The 13916-nt window shown below is 47.2% G+C and overlaps 6 protein-coding genes across 6 annotated transcripts; 4 read left to right on the forward strand and 2 right to left on the reverse strand.

Moving 5' to 3' along the window:
- Positions 1-801: 801 nt before the first annotated feature.
- On the forward strand, positions 802-2472 carry FPOAC1_002402 (uncharacterized protein; the record flags this gene model as incomplete). Its single annotated transcript, XM_044846982.1, has 1 exon — positions 802-2472. One exon carries the CDS (start codon positions 802-804, stop codon positions 2470-2472), a length of 1671 nt encoding a protein of 556 aa, XP_044712898.1.
- Positions 2473-3162: 690 nt separating this feature from the next.
- On the forward strand, positions 3163-4773 carry FPOAC1_002403 (uncharacterized protein; the record flags this gene model as incomplete). The annotated part of the gene is made up of 3 exons (XM_044846983.1): positions 3163-3287; positions 3339-3707; positions 3765-4773. 3 exons carry the CDS (start codon positions 3163-3165, stop codon positions 4771-4773), a joined length of 1503 nt encoding a protein of 500 aa, XP_044712899.1.
- A 48-nt stretch (positions 4774-4821) lies between these two features.
- FPOAC1_002404 (uncharacterized protein) lies at positions 4822-5951 on the reverse strand (the record flags this gene model as incomplete). Its single annotated transcript, XM_044846984.1, has 2 exons — positions 4822-5567; positions 5627-5951. 2 exons carry the CDS (start codon positions 5949-5951, stop codon positions 4822-4824), a joined length of 1071 nt encoding a protein of 356 aa, XP_044712900.1.
- A 2165-nt stretch (positions 5952-8116) lies between these two features.
- FPOAC1_002405 (uncharacterized protein) lies at positions 8117-9445 on the forward strand (the record flags this gene model as incomplete). Its single annotated transcript, XM_044846985.1, has 1 exon — positions 8117-9445. The coding sequence occupies one exon, from the start codon at positions 8117-8119 to the stop codon at positions 9443-9445; it is 1329 nt and encodes a 442-aa protein (XP_044712901.1).
- Positions 9446-10079: 634 nt separating this feature from the next.
- Positions 10080-12365, reverse strand: FPOAC1_002406 (uncharacterized protein; the record flags this gene model as incomplete). Its single annotated transcript, XM_044846986.1, has 3 exons — positions 10080-10282; positions 10637-11899; positions 12062-12365. The coding sequence occupies 3 exons, from the start codon at positions 12363-12365 to the stop codon at positions 10080-10082; spliced, it is 1770 nt and encodes a 589-aa protein (XP_044712902.1).
- Positions 12366-12631: 266 nt separating this feature from the next.
- FPOAC1_002407 (uncharacterized protein) lies at positions 12632-13553 on the forward strand (the record flags this gene model as incomplete). Its single annotated transcript, XM_044846987.1, has 4 exons — positions 12632-13123; positions 13179-13286; positions 13340-13420; positions 13467-13553. 4 exons carry the CDS (start codon positions 12632-12634, stop codon positions 13551-13553), a joined length of 768 nt encoding a protein of 255 aa, XP_044712903.1.
- Positions 13554-13916: the final 363 nt, after the last annotated feature.

Genomic DNA, 13916 nt, shown 5'->3' on the forward strand with positions numbered 1-13916 from the left:
ACTCTATTCATCACGTAATGGAATGCCATCGCTCAACCGTCAATCGGACTTCCCCATGGGGAAAGTTTTCTTCCCCGCAGATCAATCGTTGTTCCCTGTGGCTGCATGAGTTACAGACTCCAAAAGAATTCATGTCCTTGTCGCGTTGCGAAACTCGTCTTGTCGCGATGAAAACACCGACCAGGAACGGGCACTGACAGTAATGACGTACTGAAGAAATTTAAATTTTTCAGGGTAGGGCAGTATGAACCAGGGTCAGAGATAACAGTGACACCCTTATCTCTACCCAAACTAATCCATATGCGCCCTTTTCCTACCAGGTTTTTCTTGGTGTCTCTCCATCTTCAGCGATGAGGTAGGGCACAATTGGGGTTCTAGTTAGGTAGTCTACGCTCTTTACAGAAGGTTGATTGAACTAGACACACTCTATTCCATACAGTATTGTCCGTGGTCTTCTCGGGTTGTCACATCGTCCCGGCCCAGGTCGCTACCAGATACCTAATCTGTTCTGTTCTGCTCTCTAGTTAACCCCCAACATCTCTCTATCTATTTGTCTACCCACGTCTTTGTAACTCCTTGGTCCGTTCGTCGGCGAGCAAAGCTGAGGTAAATTGGATATAAGCAGCGACGCTCACTATTTACTTTATTCCATTTCCCCTCCTTTGTATCCCGTTTCATTTATAGTCGCAAAACCATCTGACTCGCCTTTTCACCTTGACAAGGCTGCCCGTCGCCTTCTATTCCTCCTCATTTACGTCATTTCAATCTTTTATCTCGACGCGGTCATTGTCAGACGCGGCCATGACCAACGACGTCGAGACAAACTCTGCGCTCAAGCGCCAACCTTCAACCCCCCAAGCTATTCGCGATGCAGAGGATCTTGCCAATTTTGGTCATGACCAGAGCCTCACTCGCAAGTTCAGCATGTGGAGCATGCTTGCTCTTGCTTTCTCAGTACTAGGCACGTGGTCAACTTTTGCTCAGGGAATCGACAGTGGCCTGACAGCTGGAGGCCCCATCGCCATCCTCTGGGGTCTTGTGCTTGTCTTTGCATGTAACATCTGTGTCGCCGTGTCACTAGGAGAGATGTGTAGCAGCATGCCCACCGCTATGGGACAGGCCTATTGGATCTCTAGACTATGGCCTACTCCTGCTGGTAGATTTACTTCATATCTTTGCGCGTGGATCAACATGACAGGTTGGATCACTTTGTCTGCGTCGCAGATTGCCTTCATGTCTGAGTTTCTGCTCAAGATGAAGATCCTCTTCACGCCAAACTGGACAGGCGCTGATAAAGGCTGGGTTTTATTTCTAGTCTATGTTGGTGTTACTATTGTCATGACACTTTTCAATGTTGTGGCATGTCGCAAAGATGTCATTCTCCCGTGGTTCAACAACTTTGTGGGCATTTCCTTTGCCAGTCTCTTTGTCATTATCAGTATGGCGATGCTGATTTCTGTCGGCGTCAAAGAGGATTTATCTTTCCAATCTGCGGATTTTGTGTTTGGAAAATGGATCAACCAGACTGGTTGGCCTGATGGTGTAACCTGGTTTATCGGTCTTGTACAAGCAGCCTACGGTCTCACAGCTTTTGACGCAGCTATTCACCTTGTCGAAGAAATTCCCTCGCCTCGAACCAATATTCCAAGAATTATCTGGCTCTCTGTTACCATGGGAGCCATCACTGGTTTTATCTTCATGGTTGTCTGTCTCTTCTGCATGGTCAACTCAGACATTTATCTTAACCCGTCTACTGGCCTTGCTTTTATGGATCTCCTCAAGGAAACTGTTGGTCTTCAGGGTGGAACGGTCCTTCTGACGCTGTTCATTATCAACGGTTTTGGACAAGGTATTGGAATCGTCACGACGTCTTCTCGATTGACCTGGGGTTTCGCTCGAGACGGTGGTCTTCCCTTCAGCAGCTACTTTGCGCGTGTCGATGACTACTGGAAAGTCCCTGTGCGGGCGTTGTGGCTTCAAGGTGCCGTCATGGCTCTCATCGGCATTCTCTACACTTTTGCCTCAACTGTGCTTGAAGCTATCCTCAGCGTCAGCACCATTGCACTCACTGTTTCGTATGGCATGCCCATCCTGACTCTTCTCTTTGTTGGTCGAGACAAGCTCCCACCGGGCGAATTCGGCCTCGGACGTTTCGGGTCAGTGATCAACTGGGTCGGAGTAGTCTACTGCGCAGTAACTACTGTCTTCTTCTTCTTTCCGTCCGCACCCAACCCCGCAGCAGCCGACATGAACTACGCCATTGCTGTTTTTGGGATTATGCTTGTTATTACCCTTGTTTTCTGGGTCGTCAAGGGCCGAATCACTTATCTGGAGACTGAGGAGGCGCAAGGGAACATTATCTATGCACAAAGAGCCGAGAGGGCCAACTATGTTGACATTGTTGGCAAGACGGATACCGCGGGTCCGCATCCACACCCGCACCCGGACCAGGGTGAGGCCAGTGGTCAGTGAGACATTTGTAGAAGGGGGTAAATAGGTGGCTGTGTCAGTTGTTGCATAGTAAATATTTGGTTGCTAGATAGTTGAATGACGAAGAATGAAGATTGTGCATGCGAAGATCCCTTTATTTAAATTACAATTTCTTTTTGTCCTATCTTGCTGCCACTTTGGGAATAGATCGACCTTTGAGAACGCATTCCCAAATGCAGGTAACATTTTGCACGGAACCGCAACTATCATACGACTTACAGTTCAACAATACTGCCAACAGTGAACAGGGATACATATTGCAGCTTACGGCCCAAAGGATGTTTAGAAAAGACTGACATACTATCATTGTTGCGTTTTATTACCCGAATTCTGCTTCATTTCTTTGCCGAAGGACTACCTGAATCGGCAATGAGAAGACATATTGATGTCGATACAGGGTATCTCAAGACCTCCCCACATACGGCTCGGCTGGTGTGTAGTATTCCACTAGTCCGAAACGGGGCGATACTTTTCATTTTTTGTGTCTGGGGAATCATGACGATGAAACCCCATGTCGGTAGTAAAGAGTCATTCGCCGGTAGCCCATTGTTGTTGTTCCGCAGACGCGCATACCAACAAATAATTGGGGTAATATAATCCATAACAAGGATGAATCCCTCCTCAGCAGATTTCTCCAGATTCTGAGCCCATCAATACATACCTACATCCACAATGAGTCTAGACATCCAACTTACTGCCCCCAATGGGCGAATTTACAAGCAGCCCACCGGATTGTTCATCAACAATGAATGGGTCAAGTCATCCAATGGCGAAAAGATCTCTTCCATAAACCCAACGTAAGTTGCCCTCTCGCTTATCGGTATTGGAATTGCTATTAACAAATACAGAAACGAGCAAGAGATCACATCCGTCTACGCCGGTTCGTCTGAAGACATCGACAAAGCCGTCAACGCTGCCCGCCGTGCCCTTCGCAACCCCGCATGGCGAGACCTCCCAGGCACTGAGCGTGGTAAACTACTCAGCCGTCTTGCTACACTCGTGGAAGAGAACAAGGAGATTCTCGCGACGATCGAGACTTGGGATAACGGAAAGCCCTACTCTGTCGCTCTGAACGATGACGTAACTGAAGTCGCTGAGACGTTGAGATACTATGGTGGTTTTGCCGATAAGGTGTTTGGACAGGTCATTGAGACCACAGGCGACAAGTTTGGATATACCATTCGTGAGCCTATTGGTGTCTGTGGGCAAATCATTCCGTATGTGAATTAATGTCCTTTCCACTATTGAAGACTATTGACTAATACTGCTGATAGATGGAACTTCCCTCTTGCGATGGCAGCTTGGAAGCTCGGCCCTGCTTTGGCTTGCGGTAACGCTGTGATCCTCAAACCCGCAGAACAAACACCTCTTTCAATTCTCTACCTCGCCAATCTCATTGTCCAGGCAGGCTTTCCACCTGGTGTTGTCAATATCGTCAACGGTCTAGGAACTGTTGCCGGTGCCGCGCTTGCTTCACACATGGACGTCGACAAGATTGCCTTTACTGGTTCTACACCCACGGCACGCTCAATCATGAAGATGGCTAGCGGCAATCTGAAGAACATCACTTTGGAGACTGGTGGCAAGAGCCCACTTATCGTCTTCGATGATGCCGATGTTGACTTGGCTGCATACTGGGCCCATGCTGGTATCATGTACAACCAGGGTCAGGTGTGTACTGCCACGAGTCGTATCCTTGTCCAGGAGGGTATATACGACAAGTTCATGGCTGCTTTCAGAGCCCAAGTCAAGAACATCTCCAAGGTGGGCGATCCCTTTGAGGAGAGCACCTTCCAAGGTCCCCAAGTTACCAAGGCCCAATATGAAAGAATATTGTCCTTCGTCGATGTGGGTAAGAAAGAAGGCGCCAAACTTGCTCTCGGAGGTCAACCATTCAAGGTTGGCGATGGAAAAGGTTACTTTGTCGAACCGACCGTCTTCACAGATGTTACACCCAAGATGCGTGTTTTCCAGGAAGAGGTCTTTGGCCCATTCGTAGTTGTCACCAAGTTTGCTTCTGAAGATGAGGCTATCCACTTGGCCAATGATACACAATATGGACTTGGAAGTGCACTTTTCACTACAAACCTTGCGAGGGCGCATCAGGTTGCCAAGAGGATCGAGGCAGGTATGGTATGGGTCAACTCAAGCAATGACAGTGACTGGAGAATTCCCTTTGGTGGAGTGAAGCAAAGTGGCATTGGTCGGGAGTTGGGAGAGGCTGGTCTTGCGGCTTATTCCAACATCAAGGCTGTGCATGTCAACATTGCAGCCAAGTTATAGACAGATATTAAGCTTGTGTCCTATCATGTAGCATTAAATTGAACCAAGCTATTGACTCAACTTCTTAAAGACCTCTTCCGGGACGCCCCGCCGGATGCTCCATATAGTGTTGTGATCAGCCTTCTTGATAGTCTTTGTGCTGTAACTTATGGTGTCACCGACATGTTCTCCCTTCCAGCAAGCATTCATCCATTGTGGCCCTGCCGTCTCAGGTGCACCTATCATGGAATCTGTCTCGGCGTAGAAAACATCGATAGTCAACTGTCGGCCAGATTCTCTCAGCGCACTCACCAACTTGGGGACCAGATCGTCGTAGTCAAGCCAATCGCCAAATCCAGACATCCCGTTTATATTTTGCATTAGAAGCAGTGATTCGTCTGAGAACCCTTCAATGCTCTCGGCATGAACGATTTTGAAAAGATAAGGCTCGAGCGACTCCTCGAACTTGGAGAACTCGGATTCCCCTTCAAGACCGGCCGGAGTTGGTGTTGTGAACAGTTGACTAAAGCCAACAGATGAGGTGAATGCTGGGCCAAGAGTATTGTTAAAAAACCCAATTGCCTTGTCTGCCTGAGCCATCATTCCCACTGGTAATGCTTTGACAAACGACATGGACCAGATATTCGAACGAGAAGGTAAGATCCACGGCGCTCCAATGGCCATGTATGAACGGCCGGGATGCAGTATCTCAGGGTGGTGGAGCAGCATGTCAAGAGCATATACTGTTCCTCCGCTATGACATGCAATAGACACTTTATCAATTCCAAGATGCTTCAAGAGAGCCAGTGTCATTTCTATTTTATGTTAGCCTTTGTCAAATCACACGACGAAAGAAAACAACGGTATTACATACTTCGGCATATAACGGCACGCTTTTCCAACTTGACAGGATCTGTCCCACCAAAACCTGGTCGGTCCATTACCACGATACGAACATGGTGTTTCTTGGCTAGCTCATCTTTCGCACAATGGATAATGCGAGATGCGCAGAGTGGCGCGAAGAAGAGTAGAACATTCTCTTCTTGGGGGTTAGACGTATTGCGATAGCCGTAGTCTGCGTATTTGACTTGGATAGCAACCGGGCGATCATCAGAAGAGTCTGCTGGGAGATGAAATGTTTGGGAGAAACGCGGGTCTTTGAAAAATGCCTGAGGATCTATTTCTTCTTGTGCTGCCATGATGACGAATGACGATAACGTGGGATTCTATTCCGAGTATCAGACAGGATGTGGCAAGTAAGACGAATGAGGGAATAACATGGCATACCTTCGTACAACAGGTGTCACGTGTAGTTAACGAAAGCCAGCCACAATACTATACTGGCTAGACTGGTCTAGACTGGCAGCTGAATTAGGAACCCTGGTCAATCTTTGGTGGTTGGTTGGTGAGTCGCCTGACAAACTTAATCGTTGTCGCATCAATATTATAAAAAAAGGCTTCACAAGTTTTCTCCTACCCACTAGGCCGCGTCAGTATGATATAGATACCAGTATACGCTTGAGGATGCTAAAATATGGAAATGCAATGTGCAATATCAGACCAGCACTGTATGACAAATTGACGTGGTCTCGACTGGACTCGAAGCAGAGTGGCATACAATCTATGCAGTAGTTCTCTGTTGTTGATTCTAGAACTCTTCCAAAGGAGTTGGGAGGAACAAAAACACAATCTTATATCATTGTAGGGAATTTGGGGGAGTGGCGGACACCAATGTGTCAAGACAAATGAAGAGACTAGTTGGACATATGACCATCGTCGATGGCATGCCGTGTGTCTAGAAAGTTCAAAAGACCTTCGACTCGCTCACGAAATTGACATGTTTTTCTTTTGGCCCGGGTCCTGGATGCTTTAAACTTGGAGGCTAATTCGTTTGCGCAAAGCGGCGCAAAGCGACCAGAAACACGATAAATCATGAAAATATTGTCGTCTCCCTTATCCACGAGATTTGGTTATCCGGAAAGTTACAAAGCGAGACTCTTCATGTTGTCAGGGTTACAAGGCCCTGATAAGGAAACTGTCCAAATGCTTAAGGTCATCTACCTTGGTGAGCAACCTCAGCATTGTGAGTTTGCATATAGAGTATAGGGTTAATCATCGGAAATCGGAGACAATAACCAATCCGGTAGGGAGATCTGACTCGTTCATTGATCGTCCATCGATATCTATCATGGTAAGACACAAGGCGTGAAAAATTATGCATGAACAAAGTGATGATCCCTTCATTACAGCCCCTGTCTACTGATTGAGACATCAAGGGTTAAAACGACGAAAATTCTTTCAATAAATAAAACATCAGCCCAACGAAAGAAGCAAAAGAACTGATCTTGCAGCTTAAAGATTATCTTATCAAGGACTTTAATTACAAGTCTCCACTACGATCCTGGTATTGGGCGTTAATGGGAAGCGAAAAATGTTTAAATTTAAGACATGATGTTTGAGAGGAATGGCACAGACGCGCTTGAGGTTCAAACGCAACCCGATCATTCCCGCAGGCCTGGTAACTCATTTAAGATCCTGGCAAGTTGGGCCTGAAAGTCTTGTCTTGATTATTGGGCGGCGACGGGAATACGCAGATGTCAACATTGGATACTGACCTGGTCTTTTGTACCATGATCTCGTCGACCAGATAGATGGTTCACTGATACTGTAACAAGGTATAAGAGACTATATATTTAAGTATTTATGAGAATAGCGTGTTGTTGTATTGTCGCGTTGTCGCGTCGTCGTGGTGAGGCCTCTCAATCTCTTATTATGGACGTGCTTGTGGCGAAAACCTGTTTAAGTTTTTGAGGCTCGGCCTTATCTCTTCTCCCTTGCTTCATCCTTTGTCCTTCGTCCTCCCTCCCTGGTCTCTCCGATGAGTTGGCTACCGGGAACCGGCGCACCGGATTCTCATTCCGCGAGCCACAGCATCATATTCATGACCAGGAATAGCCTGTCAGTCAATGTCAACTCACTTCCAGGACTTACAAATCCGGCCACACTAATCCCTTCACGAAAGAATTAGCGTCCGCCCCCTGTAGTTAGCACCCGATGAGCCTCAAAGCCACGGCATTTACAGTGGACCAGAGCCCGCTTTTGGGCAGGGAATGGAAGCTTCGCTTTGACTCGAGTCACGGTTTTATCACGAGATTTTGTTAAGTTTAGGTTGAAACTATCTTGCAATCGCCCCTTTTGACTACGAGGATGGGGCGGTTTGGCTGAGCATTGATAACTTACTGATAGGACATTCAAGCCCTAGCCTTTATAAATAAGCCATGCCGCTACTTACCTATGTTCCAATCAATCATCTCATCCATCAATCAGCCTTCGTCAAGCCTTCCATCCTTTAGACTCCCCCAAAATGGATCAATTTCGAGATATCAGTACCACATGGGTAGATTCCAATTCACCCACAAGGCGCAACTCTATCGACTTCTCTGCCCCTTCGCCACCACCTACTCATGAAAATGACCCAAAGGCCTTTTTGAAACATCATGCTGCTAAAACAGCTCTATCTCAACCATCCCCAGACCCCGAAAAGGGCAGCAGTGGCTCCAGCAGCGACGATGAGAAACCACAACAACAACAACAACTCTCATTCCGACAAAGATTACATCATTTCACATGGGCCTGGTATGTTTTGCCAATGAGTGTCGGGGGGTTGTCGTTGCTTATTCATGTGCAACCTCATCAATTCCCCGGTTTGAGGATAATTGGTACAGTGCTGTACAGCATCAACCTCCTCATCTTTACCCTCTGCTGCATTGGCATGATTCTCCGGTTCTCATTCAATCCTGGTGACTTGACACGATCAGTCACACATCATCGTGAAGGTTTCTTCCTTCCTACCTTCTTTCTCGCCATTGCTTCCTTGATCACTAGCACTCAGCGCTATGCCATTCCTAAAGACAACGCATCATTCTCTTGGGCAGCACAGACTATCTTCTGGGTCTATGTCGTTACCACATTCATCTTGGCCATTTGGCAATACTCTTTCCTTTTTGCAGGACATAACTTCAGCTTACAAGCTATGATGCCTGGCTGGCTGTTGCCTATATTTCCCGTTATGTTGGCTGGAACAGTAGCGACAGTTATCCTCGATACGCAGACACATCTTAACCCTTTACCCATCATCTTTGCTGGTCTGACTTGCCAAGGATTGGGTTTCTGCGTGTCAATGATGATGTACGCTCACATGATCGGTCGACTCATGCAATCAGGTCTTCCCAACCGTGAACATCGCACTGCTTTGTTCATGAACGTCGGTCCACCATCCTTCACAGCCTTGGCTCTCATTGGTATGGCCAAAGCTTGGCCAAAGACCATCTCTGGCATTGAAGATATTGCTCTTAATGTCGATACTGTCCGCACCGTCGCGCTCCTATGTGCCGTGTTCCTTTGGGCATTGAGTTTGTGGTGGTTCTGTATCGCCGCTGTCGCAGTCATTTCATCTCCGCCCAAAGCATTTCATCTGGGTTGGTGGCCTATGGTCTTTCCAAACACTGGATTTACACTTGCTACCATTTCTATCGGACAAGAGTTCAAGTCTGAGGGCCTTCTTTGGACTGGGAGTGCTATGAGCATTCTCCTTGTCATCACGTTTTTCATTGTCATTTTCTTTAATATTAGAGCTGTGTTTGTACGAGACATCATGTACCCTGGAAAGGATGAGGATGCTGATGACCACTAAAAGTTTTGTTTCAGATGGAGTAATGGGTTTTGCGTTTAGAGATACCACGGGATACAGGATAGACAAAAGGCTACCAGAGCTAAAAGAACTGACTTTAGATTTAGACATTCATAATATTAATTCATTATCTGTACCATCATCATGATTATCGCCGTAATAGTTTGCGGCCCAAGCCGGGCCAGAACCTTCGATGCCTGTCAACAGGGATTAAGCATTAGGCAATAAAGTGGTAGCAGGGGTTCGATCAGGAAACTTTTCCAGAATCAGACGAGAATTTCTTCTGATGCTTGGATCGTAATCGCTGGGACCACGGTCTTACGAGTCCGTGAAACAGGGCCGATAACATGACTCTGAAGTTGCTGCTCCCCCTTTCTTAATACGTAGGTCCGGTTTTCGGCGAGACTCGGGCAAACTGACGGTTTCGCCGATGGCTTGAGACTACAATAGTAAATGGATGATATAAGAGTCTTGACGATGTGAAGGGAAGAATATGATTGAATGTTTATTGCAGCCTATACTTATGAATATGATCGGGCCAAGCTAAGTTCATGATTTTTGACGGAGTGGTAACGATGTGGAATTGGGCCATCCTGAAGGCTAATTCCTACAGGACAACAGCTAAACACCTCTGTTCTCACAACAATTCAGTCCAGCTGTTGATATTCATCCAGTCCTGGTCCGACGTAAAACTATTAAACTGATGCACGCCTTCTGCTCCAAGTAAACGGTTCCAATCCGGCGGACTCTCAGGAACCATGACCTGCTCACCCTGTAGCCGTTGCGAAACCAACGTCTCATACTCGCGATGCAGTTCCTCAAAAACACTATGCACAGCTTCTGCATTGGGCCAATGTCTCGCAAGCAATGTAGTGCATCTCAAAAGTCTAGATAACCTCTCCAACGCGTTGATAGCCACCAAAAAAGTTTGTGATGTCACTGCCGCGCGTATCTCTCCTGCAAACTGGATACCCGCTGCCGTCACAGCACTAACTGATGTGAAATGACATTGACATAGTTCATCTCGTGCAGAGAGCTTTTCGAGGGATGTGACGATGGCTTGGGCAGCGGCAGAACATATCGACGAGGAGCTGGGAGACGGGAGGTTGCGGTGGAGATGGAGGAGGAGGAGATTGTAGTGCATGCGAAGATGACACGTCCACGAGTCGTCGTCTTCTGCTACGGTAGATATACCAGATCGCAAAGACCAGAGACCTAGACGTGCATCGATTGACGAAATGTCTATCATGTGATCCCTTGCTGGAGCGTTGAGTGCAATGACGTCTAGGCCGATGTAGGCCAAATCGACCAGGTGATTCAGAAAGTCGGGGTTTACACCTGGAGTATCGACCATTGAAGGATCGGTAGTCGCTGTATCAACCATGTCTTCTTGCCGGAGTGGTTGCTGATCGATATCCTCGGCTCTCACCGCACAGGGTCTTCCCATTTCCAGAGAAGAGAAAACCTCACAAAAGAAAGCAGACCACCAACATCGTCGATATTGAGCCATTTCAGCAGCCGGAAGCTGTGAACTTCTTCTATGCGCTCCAAGGCCTGTTCCTATACGTACTGCTATGCCAGCCCAGTACCACGGGCCACCAGCAACTGTATCTCCATCACCAATATGCCACGTAAACAGTGCTGCGGCCTGTAGAAGATGCATCCTATCCGATTCGTGGCGCATGTGATATAGCATGCTTGCTCTTCTGAAAAGGATATTCTGCACCGCGTGACGGTCATTTGCAACGAGCGGATGAGAGCATGCGTGAGCACCTGCCATGAGAACTGATTGGAACAGTAGTAGTGGTGGAGGGTTATCGGGAGTGCGGTACCTAGCAAGGAATTCTGGCTTTGATACGATGGGTAGGAAAGGGTGAATATGCTCGAAGTATGCTGTGACTAGAGCATCGCGAACCTCTTGAGCAGGAAAAGATGAGACTTCAGTAACTAGATCCTGTGTCATACCCCATGAGCTCGGTGTAGGCTTCCAAGAGTTTACCTGTCGAATAGGAGGATATGGGTAGTGCAATGGCTTCCCACCACCTGTCCTATCACTAGTTGAGCTCCCATCAGCAGCAGAGTCCGCAAATGAGCCATGTGTATCCGGTCCTGTCGGTCCCGAAATATCTGCTAGAATGGAAGAATACGGCTGTCTGAAAGATTTGTGCAAGTCAACGAGATGCACCAGATTTGATACAGCTGTTCCGACGTAAGCAATACGGAAGCTCTTGGTAGAGGCAAAGACAGCCCATGCTGCTGCACCAATACCGTGCTTGAAGAAACGGGCTAAACCTTCTCGGGCGAGTTTCTCTTGGCCATCAGACTGGGGAACATTTTGTGTTTTGTCTTGTTGTTGTTGGGATGAGTCCCGATCGGGTCCGATAACAGATAAATGAGTATCGAGGTTGGTGTTCCGACCTTGTACGGCTCCGGGACCCGGATCCGGACGAGATACTCCTGGTGATTGACTTCTTGTTCTGTCCTGCAAGGAATGTCTAGACAAAACTGAACTTCTTCTTTCATCCGTCCATTTTGAACTATCAAATATTAACATTCCTCTTCATTTTACGTCTACACACGCTCTCTCATGATCTCGGAGCCGTGGTACCCGAGACTTACCGGCATTCCAAGCCTGATTTTTCACAGACCGAGCAAGGCCCCGAAGGTCGGTCCACGATGTCGCAACGGACTTTGCGGCGACGACAGATATCACATGCTTTTCGCTGTTGGCGCCGACGTTTGTCGTGTTGCACTTTTCGCGGCGTCGCGTCCATGATGATGCAAAGCTGTGCCAAATGGATGGAGGAGAAACCGGAACCGGTTGGCGGTAAGGATCGTCGGTGAGTGGGTAGTCTCGGCTCCAGAAAGTGAAGAGCCGAAGGTCCGGGAATAGAGCGGATATAGAGTCATCAGAGACACTCATATCGTCACTGTTCTATAGAATGCGTGTATTTACAGCTGCTACTATGGTATATTAAGTAGAATTCTTTGCAACTGATTGGTGATTCTGTATTTGACTTGTTATAAACAAACTCAGAGAGAGTGGCTATTCTATATCGTGAATGATGCATCCCGCATTCTAAAATTAGACCCGACTCAGTATTGCGGAGATTTGGACTCCTCACCAGTTCAGACCTCAACCGCATCAACAGACAAGACAGTTCATACTCGATCATCTCCTCAAGCAAAATGCCATTCATCATTCAAGGTTCAGTCATTCTTGTTACAGCAGGCACGTCTGGGCTTGGACTCAGTGTAGCCACGAAACTCGTTGAACTCGGTGCAAATGTCGTAATAAACTACGCCTTCAACAAAGACCGTGCTGACAGCGCGCTTTCTCAACTCCAAGAATTGTCGAACAAACAAGATCCGTCTCCCAAGTCAATCGCAATTCAGGCCGACGTCACGAAGAAACCGGAAATCCAGCGCCTTGTAGCTGAAACCGTCGCTGCTATGGGCAAGCTTGACGCTGTGGTGTCCAACGCCGGCTGGACCCAATTCGCCAACTTTGCTGATCTTGATGACAATGTCGATGAAGAGGTTTGGGATAAATGTTATGCGGCCAACGTTAAATCACACTTGTTTCTTTGTCACGCTGCAAAGCAGTATCTTGAAAAGGCAAATGGTTCTTTTGTTATGACTTCTTCTGTTGCTGGAGTCAAGCCCAGTGGGAGTTCAATTGTAAGTTCCCTTTCTGCACATATCTTGGTTCACGTCAAACTTACAATTACCCTAGGCTTACTCGGTCACGAAAGCTGCCCAAATTCATTTGGCAAAGTCTTTAGCTATGGTTATGGCGCCATCAATTCGTGTGAACGCCGTGTCTCCGGGATTTATGGAAACAGTAATGACACCAAATGACCCCCATGATGTGAAAGTAATAACTAACGGTCACAGAACTGGATTGCTGGTTTTCCACAGTCAAAGATTGATGAAGCAAGAGAAAAGACTCTGCTCAAGCGAATCACTCAGGTTGAAGTATGTCACTTCGCTACTTTACGGACCAAATGCTAATAGGTGACAGGATGTGGCAGATCAGATCATTCTCCTTCTCAAATCGGAATCTGTCACAGGAGCTAACGTTATTATTGATTCAGGCTTTTCTTTATAAGACAGACTGTTGCAATGGTTTTGTAGTGTTGCACTTCGCGTACGTATACGTGATGCGTACAGGGTCGGAACCCTTCCGAGTACCACATTCCGAGTCGATAAGGGCGAGGTCTCAATCTCGGTTCCGGGCGAAACAGATAACGTATCTTGATCCTAGATAGCAAAGATAGGGATGATCTACCGTGATTCGGTTATTGCATAGCCGTGACACTAAAATACGACGATCTAGATTTATCCCTGATGTCTTGGGATACGGCGCGAATTTTTTCCTCATTTATTACCGCCACTACGACGTTATTACATAATAGCTTATGAATTCTGCCCCAAGTTGAGACAGAGTTTGTATGGTGGAGATCCAACAGTC

The sequence above is a fragment of the Fusarium poae genome, chromosome 1 (genome assembly GCF_019609905.1).
Source record: "Fusarium poae strain DAOMC 252244 chromosome 1, whole genome shotgun sequence".
NCBI lineage: Eukaryota > Fungi > Ascomycota > Sordariomycetes > Hypocreales > Nectriaceae > Fusarium > Fusarium poae.